Source organism: Hirundo rustica, chromosome 1 (assembly GCF_015227805.2).
Source record: "Hirundo rustica isolate bHirRus1 chromosome 1, bHirRus1.pri.v3, whole genome shotgun sequence".
Classification (NCBI taxonomy): domain Eukaryota; kingdom Metazoa; phylum Chordata; class Aves; order Passeriformes; family Hirundinidae; genus Hirundo; species Hirundo rustica.
The window spans coordinates 62,701,557-62,719,763 of NC_053450.1; the positions used below are offsets into that span (position 1 = coordinate 62,701,557).

Consider the following 18,207-nt stretch of genomic DNA (forward strand, 5'->3'; position numbering starts at 1 on the left):
AGGGCCACACAGTTGCTGGCTCACTCCTGTATTGAGCTGGGGGGAAGTTTGTTTAGGAATGCAGAGGTTCCTGTTTTGTTTCTCATGCATTTTCCTCCTCTACAAATACAACTTTTTCTGGCGGAACAGTAGCAATGTTTCATTCAGGAAACTGGCAGAAACTAGACTGACTGTAGTCACATAAGGCCCTGTGCCATTGATTGGGGGAGGCTATTACTATTAGAGCTGTCTCATCAAAGTGTCTGTAATGTAGACCAGCACAGGAGGTCTGATGTTTTTCAGAGAGTAGATTTGGCATCAGTTCTTTGAATTCCTTCTTCCAGGCCACACAGGAGCGGTGGCAATCCCAGTTCAAGAGCTATGCTTTGCTTTGTGTTGTAGGAAGGACATTTCCAGTTTCCTTCCCTGCTTTTTGCCCTAATCTCCACACAGGAGGGTGCATTAAATATATTGAAACAAAGTTCAGGACTAGCGCATGATGTAACCTGGCAGCATTCAAGAGTTGTCAATATCACTTTCTCTGTGACCTTCTGAAGTACCACTCTTTATTATGTATGCTGCTTGCTAATTTTTAATCCTATCTTGTGAAAGATCTTTGTATTGATTTACCTGCACAGCTCGCCCTGAAGCTTTTGAATCAATCGATTCAGCTGGTGATTGCAGTCTTCATATCTAAATTTGGCAAGAACTGAATTCTTGTACTTTGCCTTCCTGTTCTGACACAGAGCAGCCACTAGGCTAATTTGACCAGGTGTAAATCTAAGAATTTTCTATATTTGCTGCTGCATGGGTTGGGAGAAAGGCTTAGTATCCTTTTTGGATGGGTGAAGTGGAGGAATAAAGAAGGGTCATTTGAAGAGATTTATTCAGGACTTCTGAACTCTGGGTTTTTAGTTCTGCTGCTCATGAACTTGGATAACACAGACTTTTAAAATGCCTTACTTTCTTTGTCACACTGAGTTTAGCATCTGATGTTTGGCTTTACAAGACACAATGGATGGTTCAGATGTTTATGGAAAGTTAGTATTACAGCTCAATATTCACGTTTTTCCCTATAAAAAGGAAACTAAGTGTTGAATGCTTCTTAAAGTCACAGTTTGATATCAGAATATCAGAAAAGAGGGATAACCATCAGCTTCAATTTGTCGTGCAAATCAGCATCCTGATTTTTCTGGAAGAGGCTTAGTGCATGACTTACACAGCTCTCTCTTTGAGTTTTTGTGTTTTTTTCATTCTTGCTGTGTGTTGTGTTATATGTAAAGATGTACCCAGTAAAGGGTAAGAAGGGCTTGTTGCACTGTTTGATTTTAGCTTTTTTTTCAAGAATGAATGCTTTTTTCCACACTGAAAAATAATCAAGCCCTTGTGAAATCATGGGGTTTTGTAGTATGTCTCAAATTCTCATTCAGGTCCTATCAGAAACTTCAATGTTCGAAACTCAATTGAGTTTTTAGGGCGATATGTGGAGTTTACAGTCAGTATAATGCCTTTGCTTATATTCATATGAAATCTAGTCTTGGCTACAGGCGTTGGAATATGAAGTTATTTCAATTGATTCTGATTCTGCTAGTTCTTAACTCAAAAGTGCACACTGGATTTTTCCAACTGAAGTATCATTGAGGTGCAGTAGCAAATGACGCTGAGGAAAAACTTCTTCATGAAAGTGCATTTGCTAGAAAAAAAATGGATTTTTTGAAGTAATTTTTCGCATGTGTAGAGTAAATCAGATTTTTAGAAAAGCAATTGAAATTTCAATTTTTTTTTGCTAATGTTTTTTAGTAGGACTATAAAACTAGCTTGTATTTCTGTTTTGGTTAACTGTTAATTCTTGTGTACTTGGATTAACACTTGAAGAGTGGATAGACTATTTCAAGAAAGTAGGAAAAAAGAAAACACTTGTACAATTATCCAAAATTTCCAAATTTTTTTTGCAGAAATCTATTATGGTTTTGTCAGTTTTTGCAAAGCTTCTGTTAAATGGTCTCACTTTAATCATGTATTTAAAGACGGAAGTTGGAACCTGTAGCCTGCTGACAGCAGTGCTGCTGTTCTTTGTGAAAGACAGATGAAGGAAGCAAGATAATTATCACTACCTTTAGACTTGCAGTCTTGAAAGTAGTAGGATACAAACCTCTTTTTGCTTAGGCAAATTATGTTCTATTCCTGACTGTCTATCATAAAGAAGTCACAGTAAGTGCCTTAAACACATCTGTGCAGGGACACAGTTTACTAATTGCAGGAATGGTTTGCTGGAAAAAGAGAATTCAATGATGTATGTGAGCACCACTTTTATGCACATCAGTAGAAGGCTGCTCTTAACTTTGCTTTGTGTTAATAAATTCAGGAGGTAAAGTAGTGGTGCTTTTTTTGAACTTTAAATTGCACTGCTTCTCTGTTTAAGAATTGTGTTTTAGCTGTGTGTCTGCTCATTTTTAGGTAACCTGGCATGAAATTGCCAGGCCTCAAGTACACGGGTACGACCTGCGCTGTCTGGCAATGATCGGCCGGTTTGAGTTTGTGTCAGGAGCAGATGAAAAAGTGCTTCGAGTTTTTCGTGCTCCCAAGATTTTTATAGAAAATTTCAGTAACATCACTGGTATCCCAATGGAGAAGCTTTGCTCTCAAGTGAGTATGCTAAAGCAATGCTAAGTAAGGAGAACCCTCTTAGATGTAAAATAAGTCAATGCTTTAGAAAATGTCAGATTGCGCTAAACTTTGTAAAAATTCTTTTCAGTTATGGTACTGAAACCATAACCTTTCTTTTCCTTTCCCTTCTGCTTGCTTCCTTGTATGTTGTTTCATATGTATTTTTATGGTGTTGTCATATGAAACGGGTTCTATTTGAAACCAAGCAAGACCTTGTGTCAGAAGATTGAAAAGAGTGTGGGTAAATCTTCAGTAACTCAAACCAAAGTAGACTGCTGTACACATTTGGGGATTAAGCAAACAATAAAGCCTGTTAACGTGTTTCCCCTTAATTTGAGGGTGTAGTAGTCTTGTTTAGATCTAATTACTGTTGTGTGGTTATGTGTTGGTATTACTATTTTTTTTTTTTTTTTGTAATTGCGTACTTGGAAATAACATGAAGCTTTCTCCATTATTTTTAGTTCTTCCGTACAAATATTTATAAATATGTACTTGCTCATGCTTTTATTTCCTCGTGGCATTGGGAATTTTCTTGAGGCCTTTACATTCCAGTTCTTAGTTGTGGGTATGTCAGCTGTCCTGTGTTGGTATCCTTTGTTTGCTCCCCATTTGCATTAAGGTCTAATTCTGATTTTGTCTGCATTTTGTAGAGCAGACCTCATTCAAGATAGTTGCATCTGTACAGAGCCTTGCATGCTCTTTGGAAATCTCACTCAAAAGCAGGGTTTTCTATGCAGTTTCTCAGAGGTGGATTAGCCTTTCTGTTTAATTTGACAATTGAAATATTGGGGATAGAAATAGAATCATTTTTGATAGCAAGAGGTTGCATAAGTAGCTGTTTAGTGCTTTAATTCCATGGGACTTGGTAAGCACTTGCATTAATGACCATGGTACAAATAACATTGTGCTTTTATAAGGCTAGCAGATGTCATTATTTTACTTATTATAGACTTTTCTTATTGGCTCTTCCTCTGAGTGCTGTTTGTTGATTCCTATCACAAAGTGTTTCATATGGGCTTTGGTTAAAGAGGAAGGCTTTATGAGCTCTAATTATAGACCTGCGTTCTTAAAATTTTCTGTGGAAATTTTTTATCAGTAAAGTGGGGAAGCTTGTTTTTTAATTTAGCTTAAATGCTTTCCCCAAAAAAGTACCTGAAAAATATCAGCTTTATATTCAAAAAGGGTTGAATAGGATTATATTCAGTTCAAATCCATGGGATTATATTATACTTTGGGTTGTAATGAGGAGCCATTTTTGTTTTGGAGGCCTTATACTTGTCTGCGTCTCTGATACATTTTCTCATCTAATTATGAACATTTAAACACATTTTAAGCTGTCAGCTAAAATATTGATTTAATTCTGTAAAACAATCTTTCTTTGAACTTTTCTGATACCATAAGGGAATGAGTTTACAGCTCATTATTAAATATTAAATCTCTTAAATCACAAAGATCCCCAAGTTCACTTACCCTTTCTAAATTTTTAGTCTTTTCCCTATACCATTATGGCACTATTTTCTGTCTGATGATTTGTCTTTCCCTTGTGCTGCTTTAAACATACACGTATTCCAGCCACATCTTTGTACTATTTACTGAGTTGTGTTTCAAGTTGTGGTCACAGGCTGTCACCCTCTGTTCTCTTTTCCAAAATGCTACTTTATCGTTTCGCTTCAGAACAATGATTTCCCAGTTCTATTGTGTTAAAAACTGCAGTGCTCTCAGTTAATAGATTAATCGTCATGTATGTGCTAGAATAAATATAACTGTGCAAGAAAACCTGCAATTAGCATTGAAGAAAATACTTGAGCTGAGGCCTTAGAAAAGCACTTTTTCATTGTGGGTTCCGCCCCCCCCCCCCCCCCTTTTTTTTTTTCTCTCTTTTTTTTTTTTTTTTTTTCCTTTTTTTTTTTCTTTTTCCCTTCCTGCCAGAGTACTGGTCTTTGTTTTGTCCGGGGTATGTTCTGGACAAGAGTTTTTCAAAGTGTCCTCTTCGCTTCTTTAGGAAAGTAACTCTAGAAACTCTCGGGGATTCCTTAAGCTGTGGCCTTTGAAATCCAAGCCTACGTGACAATCCATGTGTAACCTTTTTTTTTTTTTTCTTTAATTCAGCAATCATCTGATCTTCCAGAAGGTGCAACTGTGCCAGCTTTGGGATTATCCAATAAAGCTGTTTTTGAAGGTATTGCTAGTGAGAAATAATAGTTGTGGTGTTTCATGTGGAAACTTTATTTAAGGGATTATTTTAGTGCACCTAATAAGGTCTGTAAGTGTAGGCTTAACTGCAAGTTTAAAATCTAGAAATAAAATCATGCAAACTGTTTATTTCTTTGCTAGCACCTAAACATGGTGCTTAAAAGTAAAAACACAAGTAAGGAGGGGTTAGTTAGCCAACTAGTAACTAATACCTTAGAGAGGCAGTGCAGATTACATTGTGGGGGAACAAGGAAGGAGGGACAGACATCTCCCTAGAATGATAAAAAGTATTTTCCTGAGACTGGGAATGAGACTAGGGGTCTGTTTTTTCATAAAGTCTCTGGTAAAAATGCACTATAGTGGGGACATACAAATTAGGTCAGACCTGTTTTTTCTCTGCTTAAAGGTTTATCAGAAGGTGTGATCTACAAAAGGAGGCATTTTAATAAGCTTTGTCTCTAGGGTCTTCAATGGCTATAAGCCAAATTTTCCTAAATTATTTGTGAGAGAAAAAACAACTTTGTTGTACTTCAAATAACTTGTAAAATATATTTTGGCAAGGTTTTTTCCTCTGCTTTCTCATGAGCTCTTCCAATGAGAGAGGGAACAAAACTTCCTTCTTCTAGATTATTGCCACACAGAGGATAACTAATTTCCACTGATTTCATGTGGCCCAACCAGAAGCAGCACCATGAATAGAACTTTCCTGCATTGTCCACCACTGCTCACATGGTGCTGTCAGCAATGATGGCTTAGGGTAAAACACCACAGACATGTTCTCACTTTGCAGAGGAATCTTCATGGTGAATGATGTTCAAATAGTGGTCTCAGATGAGCGTTGCCCATTGCATTTTCAAAGACAGCAGACGAGATGCACGAGAAGATAGTCTTCACTTTGCTTATTCTATACCTTCTTTTTGAAACTGCTGTGCTTGAGATGTATATTTGGCAAAAAGGTAGATTCTGTCTGAGAGGAACTGTTCCCCATCTCTGTATCTTTTTCTTAATGCCTTCACAATGAAGGACAGAGTTGAATATTAACTTAAAATTAACTAGTTTTGGTTACCTCTGGTACTTTTGCTTAAAGCTAAGGACTGAGCCCTCAGCAGTTTCGCTGAAGTTTGCAAATTGTAGATAATACTTGCTCAAACATGCGTTTTCATTTAGTGATGTACATCAAATTTATGAAATCATCACTTGTATCAGAGATTTTTGTCTTAAACTTTTTCAAATATAGAGGGAAAAGTTTAACATTGGGGGAACACAGGTTGAATTCTGGTGACTGCTTTGCTCAGTGAAATTCTTTTTAGTAATCTCTAAAAGATTGTGCTAGTGCAGAGAGGTCAGTTTCAAAATGGAGGTTAGATTATTACTTTTTAAAAATCCTCTCATTCGCATATGCATTTTAATAACTAGCTTCTAGTATTCATATTATTGTAACTGCAAGCAGAGAAACCTAGTTTCAACTACTTGTAAAAAATATAGATTTTTTTACTTGTGTAATAAGTCCTCGTATTTTCCCTCCTTTCAAGTATGTTCTTTATCTAATGAAGTCCTTTCTTTATTAGGAGATATGGCTGTTCAACCAGATGAGGATGAAGAATCATTTAATACCATTTCAAATCAGTATCCAGAGATTTATTTTCAGCCCTTGATCCTTACAGGTATGAGAATAATTTCTGCTGTAGGAAATAGAGAATTAGGTTAATTGGATATAAACTTGAAGCATTATTTAGCTGATTAGAAAAAATCAAATTTGATAGTCTGTATAAATCTTTTTTAGAACCTCCACCAGAGGATCACTTGCTGCAGAACACCTTATGGCCTGAAATTCAGAAGTTGTAAGTTTTATTTTTCCTTTTCTTACTTGTTACAAAACTTCCAGAAAACTGTCGCAACATGTTAATGTAACCTGGTCTTGTAACTCTTCCTGTTTCACTATGTCATTTGACTTTGTGTGCTCCGTATTGCTTGTAAAATAAATAAATTATATATATATAAAAATTAGGAAACAGTGAAGAAAAGGTCAATTAAAACAGATGTGTCACAATTTTATTTTACTTCGTTGCTTCTCCTTAAAACCTTGTCTATACTGAAGGTCTCTCTGTGAAAGGAGTTTCCTGCTACTTTCACTTCATGGTGTAGTCTTGCAGATGTGGTATGGAAGTAGAGGCTTAGGCATCAAGGGAGGAGCTTGCCCCTAACACCTGTCAGAGTTGAAAGGTTCAACAGGTGGAAGCAGCAGCCAAACCAGGATGTGTGTCTAGAGGTAAAGTGGTAAATGTTGAGTAAGATGGTTACAAACCCAGTTTGGGTATTGAATTCTGACAGGGTGATTGTCAGATGCAAAGATAATGGAGTTACGTGGTCGTGATAATGGTTTTCAGGTTGCAGGGTTTTAGAATGCTTCAGATGTGTTTTCTTCCTTTTCTGAAATTCACAATAATTTTCACATGAACGTTGTCACTTGATTTGTTTCCTGAGGATCCCAGTAACTTGAAGCTATACTTTCACAATCTTCAAAGTTTTAGTATCAATCTTCAAAGTATAGCACAAAGAAATTGAATAATCTCAATCTCTTATGGGTCTATTTATCTGAATCTCCTGGAAGGGTTTGCAGACTGGAAAAAGAAGAATGTTGAGCCTTTGCTGATGATTGCAGCTACCTCTATACATTACCAGTTTTGTGAGGGAGAAAATAAAAAGCTTTGGGAAAACACTATGCATCTTGCTTTCATTTGACCAAGGGGGAAGTTCTGTGGGAGCTCATCTTTGCCTTCAATTGGGCAGTAAATCTGTTTTGAATGCTTTTAAGCTCTGTTACTGTGTTTGCACACAAAAATGATTTTAGGAGGAAAGCCAGTGGATGTTAGACCATATCTGCACGTTTTGTAATTTTTAGCTGTTACTTTAACTGTTTCTTCTGTGCATTCTATGGCTGTTAATGCACTCACAGAAGCTGATTGATATGGGATGTTTAAGTAGTGAAAAGGAGCCAAGGCCAAAATCCTTCTTCATTTGCCTTTGACATTTCACAAAGTCTAGTGGGACATTAATATTTTATACTCAGCTATGGGAGTGCTGCTTATCTGCCTTTATATCCTGCATTCATTAAAATAACTCTTATTTTATGACAGTCTTCAGATGACTTCTATCTGAGCAATTCTTTCTGTTTTTAGAGAGACAGCTAATGATATAGATTATTTTATGCAAGAGCAACAAGATGTAAAGCATTCGTAGACTTTCAGATTTTTTGCTCAGAGTAATCTTGAACGGGGTAACATGAAATCGCATAATGTAGATTTCAAGTTGCCATAGCAGCAGAAGAACAGTGTGAGGCACTGACTTGCTAAAAATAGCTTGTTTGTCATTGACATTTGTGTATTCCTAGCTCTAACTTGACACCAGATTTTGAAGGATTAGTGTTGGGTTTTGCAAAGTGTTTGCTTGAGGAGGTTTTAGTATGAGGAACTTGCTGAATTTTTTACATAATATAATAACTTTAGAAATATGGTAAATCTTGTGAGAATATGCTAATCTTTATCCCCTTGGAAAATTATCAGAGAGAGTTCATATGCAGCATGCTGAGATTAAAGCTTGAGTGTTGACATAAATATATATGTTTATATGTATGTACATTTCATGTAATAGACTTGGAAGTTGGAATAGATCCTTTTTGACAGTAGAAAATTACTGTATTCATTTGTCTGGACACTTGAAAGTCCAGTCTACCTGTGCATTAAAAAATGCTATCAATTGTACAACACTGAGGCAAAATTACCTGTGGTTGAAAATATCATTTCACTATTCATTCATGCAGTTGCTTCTCTCCATTGTGAACCTTTATTTGGTGGTGTACTACGTAGTGATGAAATCAGATTTTGTTTATGGGGTCGGGGGTGAGACTGTATTGTACCTCCTATGCTGTCAAGGCTCATATATACTCTTTTAAAACAGCATCTCCTGTTGCCAATGGCTTAATTCTCTTACTGAAGACAGCAACGGGCTATACAGCTGCTGGTCTGACCTAGGATAGTCCTGCTCATGTAACTTTGCAAGAGAAAATATTTTATGTTTTCTGTTAATTTAATAAGAATGGCTACATTTTGGCACGTCCATTTAGCAAAATAAGCATTGGATGCAGAAGCTTGAAATGTTTCCATCAGCTGCTTTTCAACACTACTTTTAGGAGGTTAAAACCAAAACAACTGAGGGGTTGTTTCATGTTTTTTTTCCTGTCATTGAATTTCAGGAAATTTATATTTTTGATGCAATAAATATTTTTTAGTTTTAGAAAACTGACTTGCTGTGGTTTTCACTACAGAGTGGTCTCCAGGAATGTGCTTTGAAAGTAAGCATTATGATGAAACTCCTGCTGGTGGCAAATTAAGATTAAGACATGCAGTAGTACCTTCATCATTATAAGATATACTCAAATTTGCAACTCAACATTTCAATTAGGGGTCCACACTAGTCCCTCTCCTTGTTAAATGGCCCAGGTGCAGTTACATTTCATAAAAGCCAGTGCATTCCCAGTCTTCAGACATGGCTTTGGCAGTCTGTTGGTGGGATATGCCCAGCAGCGATGCTTTGGACTCAGTTCAACAGATCCAGACAGTAATCTGTCATTTAAGTAGGTGACTGTTCTGGCTGCAAGTGAAATCCCATAAACATCAGTCCCATGTAAGAAGTTAACACTGCTGACCAAAGGAGTTTCTTTAGAGAATTGCCCATCTCTTCAGAACTAGGAGAACTATAGCAAACCACCCCAGCCAGCTGGTATTGAGCTGATACTTGTCTGCTGTTTATAGGTTGCATCTCCAATTTTACTCCAATTTACTTCCAGTCTTTTTTGGGACTGATTTTAATTTCTGTTAATCTGCATGGAATTTCTCCTTATCAGTTTAATACCAGTCTGGATATGTGAGCTTGGATTTCAGCAGAACTCATGCAAAAACCGATTAAAAAAATTATTTCTGGAGAAGGCTCCAAAATTTGGGGGTTTTACAGAGGTTGTTTTCCCTTTCCAACATGATGCTTGTCCTTTAGTTCAGAAATCTTCTTGCACTATTTCACAGAATAGGCATCTTTTGACCGTGTGTTTGTGACATATGTATCGTCAGTGGATTTCAAATATGTGGTTTATCATTTTTATTGGTATTGTTAAAATTGCTTTTTAAGAAAATAACAATACAATAAATGCTGCTTTAATCTGCTTTGTTAGTCATTAGGGTAGCTTCTACAATGCTGATGCTTTGAGACTATGGAATGGGCTGGAGGGATTTTTCTGTAGCCAGTTTCTAATGCAAGAATTTGTGCAGATGTTTAAACTTAAAGCTGAACAAGTTATCGGGGATGTAATGCTGAAACAGTGGTGAGAAGTTCCTGGCAGGTGCCTTTCATTTTTGAAAAGGGGTTTAAATTAATATAACAACTTTGATATGTACTGCAAAAATGACTGATGTGTTTAATTTGTTTTCATGTGTATTTCAGATATGGACATGGATATGAAATTTTTTGTGTTGCTTGCAATAATTCAAACACTCTAATTGCCTCAGCATGTAAGGTAAGCAAAGATTCTAGCACCACCTAGTGAAAAGTGCTATCCGATTTCTAGGGCTGAATTCTCTTCTTTTACAAAATGCAAGATTCTGTGCAAGTGACAGTTGCCTTGCAAAGGTGAGGGTGGATTGCCAATAAATTATTATCCCTAAATTGTGTATGATTCATTTGAAGATATTGTTAAGATAAATTCTAACAAATATAGGTCTGAAATGTTTTCTTACTGATATATTGTCAGCATTACAAGAAAGTAGGGAAATTATTTTGAAACTTGCCAGAGGAAAGCTGGATTTTACCTGATTGCAAGCCTTAAAACAAGCGACTTTTATACTTGGTCTCATTAATTCACAGTGTTTTTTTTTTTTTTTTTTTTTTTTGTCCATACAGGCTTCCAAAAAAGAGCATGCAGCAATTATTTTGTGGGGCACTACTTCTTGGAAGAAACTGCAGAGTTTGTCTTTTCACAATCTGACTGTTACTCAGCTGGCATTTTCTCCTGATGACAGCTTTTTACTAGCTGTTTCTAGAGACAGGAATTGGTCATTGTGGAGGAAACAAGATTCCTCAGAGTCAGGTAAGATACATGCACATACACATTTGTAGACTTGGCAGTTCATTCAGTATTTTTGGCTGCAAAATATTTGAAAGAGAATCGGTAGAATATTTTAATGGACATTTCGCTTACAACTTTGAAGAATTAGTAGTGTTGTAGGCTCTTCTGGATTTAATAAATGCAATTAATGTGTAGAAAGATAGAAAGAAAATTAAAATGCAGAGTGGAATATAATCTAGATGGTGTTTAATTGATGGATGTAATGAAGTCTGCTAGTCCTCGTGCCTTCTGCATGTGATTGTATGTTTGACTTACTGAAGTCAGGTACACAAGCTGAACTTCAGATTGGCATTCTGTCAAGGAGAGCCTTCATCTCAGAGTTCTGTGCAGGCTTAGCTAAAAGGTTCAGTGCTGCACCCATATCATGCATGGGCTGCCTTGTCCCTGCTTGCATGGCATGACACTCTGAGACACTTGACAGGATTAATCTCTGTCTTCGGTGTGGCTTTCTCATAATCCTACACAATTGATTAATTTGACTAGAACTGGCTATGTCTGGAAAAAGAGCTGATAGTAAGGATTCAGTTGACTCTCTCATTAAGACTTTGAGCCTTGCAAAATCATGAGGAGATTGCTATTGACCACTTTAATAGAATCCTCGAACAGATGCTTGTGCTGAAAGCGATTATCATTGCACTCTTGGCTTAATAGCATATAAACACTGCTGGGCTCTATAGAATGTTCCTAGGGACTTGGCAGTGAGTTTTGGCCCCTTCAGACAGTGTCCAGTTGTATCCTGGCTTGAATTTCTGTTCTATTCAGACTTCTGCTCTAAAGCCTGGCATACTGTCCACAGTAGTTACACAATGTTTCAGGATAAGGATCATGAATACTCATAGCGAGTAGAGGAAATCCTCTTTTCATCTGTTCATCAATAACCCTTCTGTCTACAAATAACATCATTATCTGTGTAAAGCAAAACCACTGCTATTGGCATCCCAAGAAGTGGTTATTCCAAGTCTATGCTCCAAAACGACAGCCTTTTCTACTTAGGAAAAGCATTCCCATTTACTGATCTGCTGATCAGATTTAGTGCCTGATGTATACATGCTGAAATACAACCTTGTCTCTTTGGGAACCCATTAATCTTTACAATTGTACCATTATGATTTGAACAGTTGGGATTTACTGGTAAATAGGAGCTTTAGTGAAATTACTGGGGAAATGTGAACACATGGTGAATGTTGCACTATTCAAAAACTTACGGAATCAGTGTTCTTAAAAAAACTTGATAGAAATAACCTGAAGATGTCATATTTGGACTTAAATTCTTCAGAAAAAGAAATGCATTTAAAATATTGAACTGTTCCTACTGTTTTAGAGCTATAAGGGCTTACTGGTATGGTCTCACGTAGGTGATAGTTATCATTGTGGTAAGTGCTGGAAAAAAAATATTCATGTAGTCCTAAGTATTCCCAGTTGCTTTAAGGATGAGTGGAATAATGTCCAAGTACTCTTGCAGTTCTAACATAGAGTGAGGTAAGAGTAGAAATCACTTTTAATATGTAAAGTAGTTGAAATAAGGCTTTTCCTCTACATGTTTTATTCCAGGACCAGTCTTCACTTGCTGTGCATACACAGATAAAGATACAGCTGTTCACAGTCGAATCATTTGGTCCTGTGATTGGACACCAGATAGCAAGTATTTTATTACTGGTAGTCGGGACAAAAAGGTAATATATGTTAAAGGAATTTAGAAAGCCCAGAGTTATTTTAAAAATCTTTTAGAATAACAAACCCTGTGTTCTTATGAGCCCCTATTTTATATATACACAAAAATCTTATTGCATGTATTAGCACAGAAATCAGTGATACTTTCATAAGCTAAATTAAGTGCTTGAAGATGTATATACAAGACTGTGGGCTGCCAGTTGGACATTTTCACTCCTTTTTTCATGCAGTAAGACAAGCATATGTCACATAATTCTATGGGTCTCACGTTTTTCTTTAACTTTCATAACAGAATCTGGTTTTGTTGTCAGTAACTAATGAAATGAGACAGACTGCCTACAAAGTCAAAGCTTTGTAGGTAGAGATTTTTTTTGCCTTTTTTAGGGTCATCCACTGTACCCTGGATTTATTTTAATTCAGTTATTCCTTATGTTTTTGTACATACATTTATAAGAAGATTAAAGTGGAAGTTCATAGAGATGACCCTTTTTCATACAGGTCATTATCTGGGGCCAGTGTGATTTGTCAGTGATTACTGAAGGGAATGAGCTAGATTCAATCAAGCCGTGTTCAACAGTGCTGGATGCTGGGGATTCTGTGACTGCTGTTGGTATCAGCCGTGTGCTTACTCCTGATGGAAGGTATTGCTGGTTTGCTGTAATGTCATTTTGTGTTTAACCTGAAATTAGTATTTATCCCTTTAGTCAACTAGTTTCCTGTGGCTAAACAGCTCTCAAAATCTGCCTGTCAATTATGTTGACCATTCTTTAACAGAATGACCTCTACTTTTTTCTTCCCTAGCCACCTTTTCAGGTGTATGGTGACTTCTCCAAGCAGTGTAACGAGAAAAATGAAAGTGGGAGAGGGGAGGGAGAGACGCTTGAACACGCTTGAAACACATTAATTCTTCCAACAATAGTGACTGATCTGATGTTGTGATGACCTCCTTATTTTTTCCTAACCAAATATATGTAGCAAGTTCCTATTTTGCTTGGGTTTTTTTGTGAAGCAGCTTCAATGTATTATTTTTTGTCATGGAAAATTAAATACTGATTTGAAGGGCAAGGTGAACAACAGTGCTTGAGTGCCAGTTCTTTCTATTCTGTATTAGAACTGACCTCACGGAGCTGTCTACTGTAATTTCTAATGAAATTAATATAATTATTCTCTTGATAGATACATTGTTGCAGTAGGCTTAGAGAACGGGAAGATTATCTTGCACACATGGAAGCAAAGTGGGAAAGAACCAGCACTGGCTGACTGGACTACAAGTGTCGAGATAGGTAACAGGTATGTCTTTTGAAGTGAGTTAGGAGCAATGAAATATTATTCTTCAGATTAACAGCGCTGGAGTTCTGTTCTTATAGGATGAAATATATGAGTCTAGTTTATTTCTATACCAAAAATAGTTATCTTTTTAGGAAATGTTTGATCCCTGAAAGTCTAAAGATATCTTGAAGCAAAACCCAGAAATAAAAATACTGGTTATTTAGATGTATTAAAAAGCCTCCCAACAAATATGAACAAAAACCAGAGGGGTGTTAAACCCCAAAGTACCTCATGCTATGCAAATGCTTTGAGAAGTATTACCCTTTGTTTGCCCTACTTAAAAAAAAAGCTTTACCTTTAGTCATAAATATGATGACAGAAAACACTGAAGAGAGAGTGGAAAGGATCACTGTCTATGTACATCAGCAAAACGTTTTGGAGTGAATGACAGCAAGCTTTCGAGAGCAGTGTCCAGCAGAAACCAAAGGAATGACAAATTCCATGTGGGTCTGCTGTAGTGACAGCTAGAGAGACTCTGTGGAGAGACTTGGAATGTTTCACTTGAAGCACTCCCCTGGGTTCTTCTATCACGCACTGGCATTGATAGTAACAGAAATGGAAGTTGATGGTGACTTTGGCCTGTGTGTGCTTGAAGTGGATGGGAAAGAGACACCAGATAACAGGAAATCACAGGCTAAAAGCCAGAAATCTGTCATATCTAAGTAACTGAGGTACTTGACCTCCAGCTTAATGTGGTAAAACTGAAAATCAATAGCTGTTTGAATTATTGATGAGTGAGAGGATAAAATGTCATTAGTGTTAATGACCCTACTTAATAAGAACTTAATACCTGCTGGTTGTCACAAGTCAGTTTTCCCTCGGTCGGTAGTGTTAACTGAAGAGTACTAATTACATGAATGTTGACGTTTACAGTCACATGCCCAGCTGTGTTTAACATTTTGCAGTTACGTATGGATTTCTTTTTGTTGCAGCCAAAGTCATGCTCTTGCTGTGAAGCGCTTATGTTGGAGACATCATGCAGGCAGAGCTGGACATAACGACGAGAACAGCAGCAAGTGGTTGCAGCTTGCAAGTTGTGGAGCCGATCACTGTGTTAAAATATTCAATGTCAACAGATTTGCTCTTTAGCAAAGACAGCAGGCCTGTTTGTGCCAAACAGATTCACAGCAATTTATTTCAACTTTTAGCCACTTGGATTATTGAATTTTCTGTTTTCTGCTGTGGAAAGTAAAATACCTGACATGTAATTTATTAATGCAACTTTGGTGGAAGTTTGAAATATCAAGTATTTTTCTAACCCTGCAGTTCTGGGAATATGAAGTTTTGTTTGGTGAATGTCCTGGAACTGAGGGATGGGAGGTGGGGTAGCGCATGGGAGGATAATGAGAGAGCTTTGTTTGCTGTGATTCGAAGGGTAGGTGGGAAGCTGCTGATACGTGGATTCTTCTGTGCTTGAGATTTCACCTGGAGTTCTGAATTTTTTTTTTTAACTCCTCTTGCTGTTTAACATGACTGTCAGTGGACCTGCCAGTGCTGCCAGTGTGTGTTCAGGTGTGTGCAGCCAGAGATCAAGATTAAACATGAAGCTTTCTCTGATTGCCTTTGAATGTGTATTACAGCCCTGGTCTGTGTCTGAAGCCGCTTGACTCTGGAAGGAGTAGTTTGTGTTCAGATGCTTGGACAGGTCTGCTTGATTTTATTCCTTTGTTCTGTATAGTGCTGAACTTGTACTTCTTGGTCAGGTGAGGCTTAAAGCTGGACTCAGACACCACTTAAATCCTCTGGTGTCTCCCCTGTGAGCCCTCTCTGAGCACAGTGTGATAGAAGGGCCACCTCTGAGACTGTTGGAGGGCTATCCTCTACCGTTTGGACTGGAAAAGCTTATGGATATCACTAGGCAGGAGCTTAGAGGAGGCAGCCATTCCTTACAATGTCTTTGGGCTCTTCCTGACTTTTGAGGGCTCCCTCTTTGCTCTGGTGGGAACAAGTTAATTTAGTTGTCTCACAGTGGAATTTAAGTAGAGTGCTACTAGACTGAGAGTACTTCAGAAAGACTTCATGTCAGCAGGTCTCTATCTGGTTCCAAAGTCTAATTTAGAAATCAGTTAAACTTTGAGAGTGAAATTATTGTTACTCCAGAACTGCTTGCTACCTGTAAATGGCAGTGCAGAGGTAATTGGAATTGTGTTTAACTTTTTTACTATGTAGGATATTTAGATTGAGTGCACCTCTTTCAGAGTGGGCTATATTTTTTTCAGAGTTATTATGGATTATGTCTTGGAAGGTTTTGTGTTTATGCCTTGAAAGGTTTTGTATTTTACCTCTTCATTTTCAGTTCTGTTTTTCAGCCATTAAAAAAAAAACCAAAAAACCAAACAAACACCATTATTTAAAATGGGGACAGGGGAATAAAAAAATGACTTATTAATAAAGATGATTTGCTACATTTTACTTGTGGTACCTAGTGTTTTCCTTACACGAGTGCTTTAGCATTCAAGCATTTGAGTATTGTATTTCACTTGTCTGGGAATTTTTAAACAACTATATCCTGGCAAGAGAAAGACATAACCTATCACTCAGGAGGTTTCAAAAAGTTGCCAAAAGTGGGACTTTATTCTGTGTCGCAATTGTAATCTTGTATCTTACAATTTGATAGTAATACTGTGTACTTCTTTCCAACTACATCTTGTTATGTGGCCACTTCTGGGTATAGGAGACAATGAAACACCATATTAGGTGTCCCTCTCTTTTATTTTGTGAAATGCTGTCATTAAAGCTACTAGAGGATTTAGTAATCCACTCCATTACCCCTGGGACTTGATGACTCAATGACATCTGTTGTTCCAGCTTTAAATGCACGAGATTTGGTCTCCTAAGTCTAAATATTTATGATAGACACTTTTAATTTTCAATTAAGTTAGAGGTTAGACACCTCAACGCATGATTAATATTTTATATATGATATTATCTTTGCTCGCACATCACTCTGCTATGCATTTAGTAGGTGTGACTTGTATATACACATTTATCTCCTCATAAATCCAGTCATATCTTTTCAAAATGTAAATCAGCATGTAATAAATACTAAGGAATGAGCTGCTGTCAGTGTACCTGGCTCTCTGAAATTCTCTGCTTGTTGCACAGTGCCACTGAAAATGGAGTTGAGAAAATTGATGGGATAAGCTGAAAGTTCTGTAAAGAACCTTCTAATACCTTCTGATACATTTGAAGTAAAGCCATGCCATGAATATTTTGGATGCATATTATCAGTGGCTTTATGCTAATTTTGAAGAGACTTTGTGGTCAAAGATGTGAACAAACTGTTTGATGTAATCAGGTCCAAAGGAGGAGGATGGTTTTGTCTTACAGTGGAGGTGTACGTGACAAAGCAAGCAAGAAATGGGTTGTGCTGTTTATAACAAAAATCATATCGTTATCAAGATTGTCCAAAGCAATCTTAAATCTTTCAGTCCAGGATGTTGGTGTAGGCATCCTCAGGTCTGTGTTGGACCAGCAAGCCATGCTAACCCTGACATTAGAAGTGAGCATGCTGTGGTGTCCGGTGGATGAGGAGACCAAAATGAGCTGTTTGTGTAAACTGGGAGGATGTGGGATGCTGACATTCAGCCTGAGGAACTCCTGCCTGGCTTCCACATGGCAAGCTCCCTATGCACTGCTGCTAAGCTATCGATTCCTTCACTTATGAAATGGCAAACAAGGAGCAGGTTGTGCTAAGCCTTAAAAAAAGGCTTATGCTAAACCTATCATGCTAAGCCTTAAAAAAAAAAGTGTTATACTGCTGTTGTCTCTCTTGTGGGCTGACTTCAAAAGTAACTAGAAGTGGTTGAAAATTTCAAGGAAGTCAATTATTGAACTCTGAGCTATTGAAAACATCACTCTGGTAACTCTGACTAATCTGTTTTCCAAAATATTTAACGTGCAGAAATGAGAATGCTCTAAGGCTCACTGCCAACTGCAGCTAATGCAGAGATGAGGGAAGAGGAGGAAGCAGCTGTGTCCTCATTTAGACTCAAATCTCACTTTAAAGAAGTGGCTGTTACAAATAAGGAAACTTTAAAATAGCTGAAATGGGAAGCAAAAATATTACTTGCTCTGTTTTAAGGAGCATCTGGAGCTGTACAAAAGATGAGGCAAAATCACTGACAGGACAAAAATCAGAATTTGCCTTTTGTGCCCTGGAAGCTGGTGGACGTGGGAGTTGTTGAGCACAC

General features: G+C 37.3%; 1 protein-coding gene across 2 annotated transcripts in view; it reads left to right on the forward strand.

The window, feature by feature from the left end:
• ELP2 (elongator acetyltransferase complex subunit 2) overlaps positions 1-16,969 on the forward strand; it is a 39,538-nt gene extending 22,569 nt beyond the window's left edge. The window contains exons 13-22 of one of the 2 annotated variants that reach the window (XM_040074516.2): positions 2,437-2,625; positions 4,756-4,825; positions 6,408-6,503; positions 6,623-6,680; positions 10,333-10,405; positions 10,789-10,975; positions 12,566-12,687; positions 13,184-13,326; positions 13,862-13,975; positions 14,947-16,969. In XM_040074516.2, the coding sequence (XP_039930450.1) occupies positions 2,437-2,625; positions 4,756-4,825; positions 6,408-6,503; positions 6,623-6,680; positions 10,333-10,405; positions 10,789-10,975; positions 12,566-12,687; positions 13,184-13,326; positions 13,862-13,975; positions 14,947-15,103 (1,209 nt within the window). In that variant the 3' untranslated portion in view covers positions 15,104-16,969. The remainder of the gene's footprint in view (positions 1-2,436; positions 2,626-4,755; positions 4,826-6,407; positions 6,504-6,622; positions 6,681-10,332; positions 10,406-10,788; positions 10,976-12,565; positions 12,688-13,183; positions 13,327-13,861; positions 13,976-14,946) is intronic. The other variant, XM_040074523.2, reaches the window with a different exon arrangement.
• Positions 16,970-18,207: the final 1,238 nt, after the last annotated feature.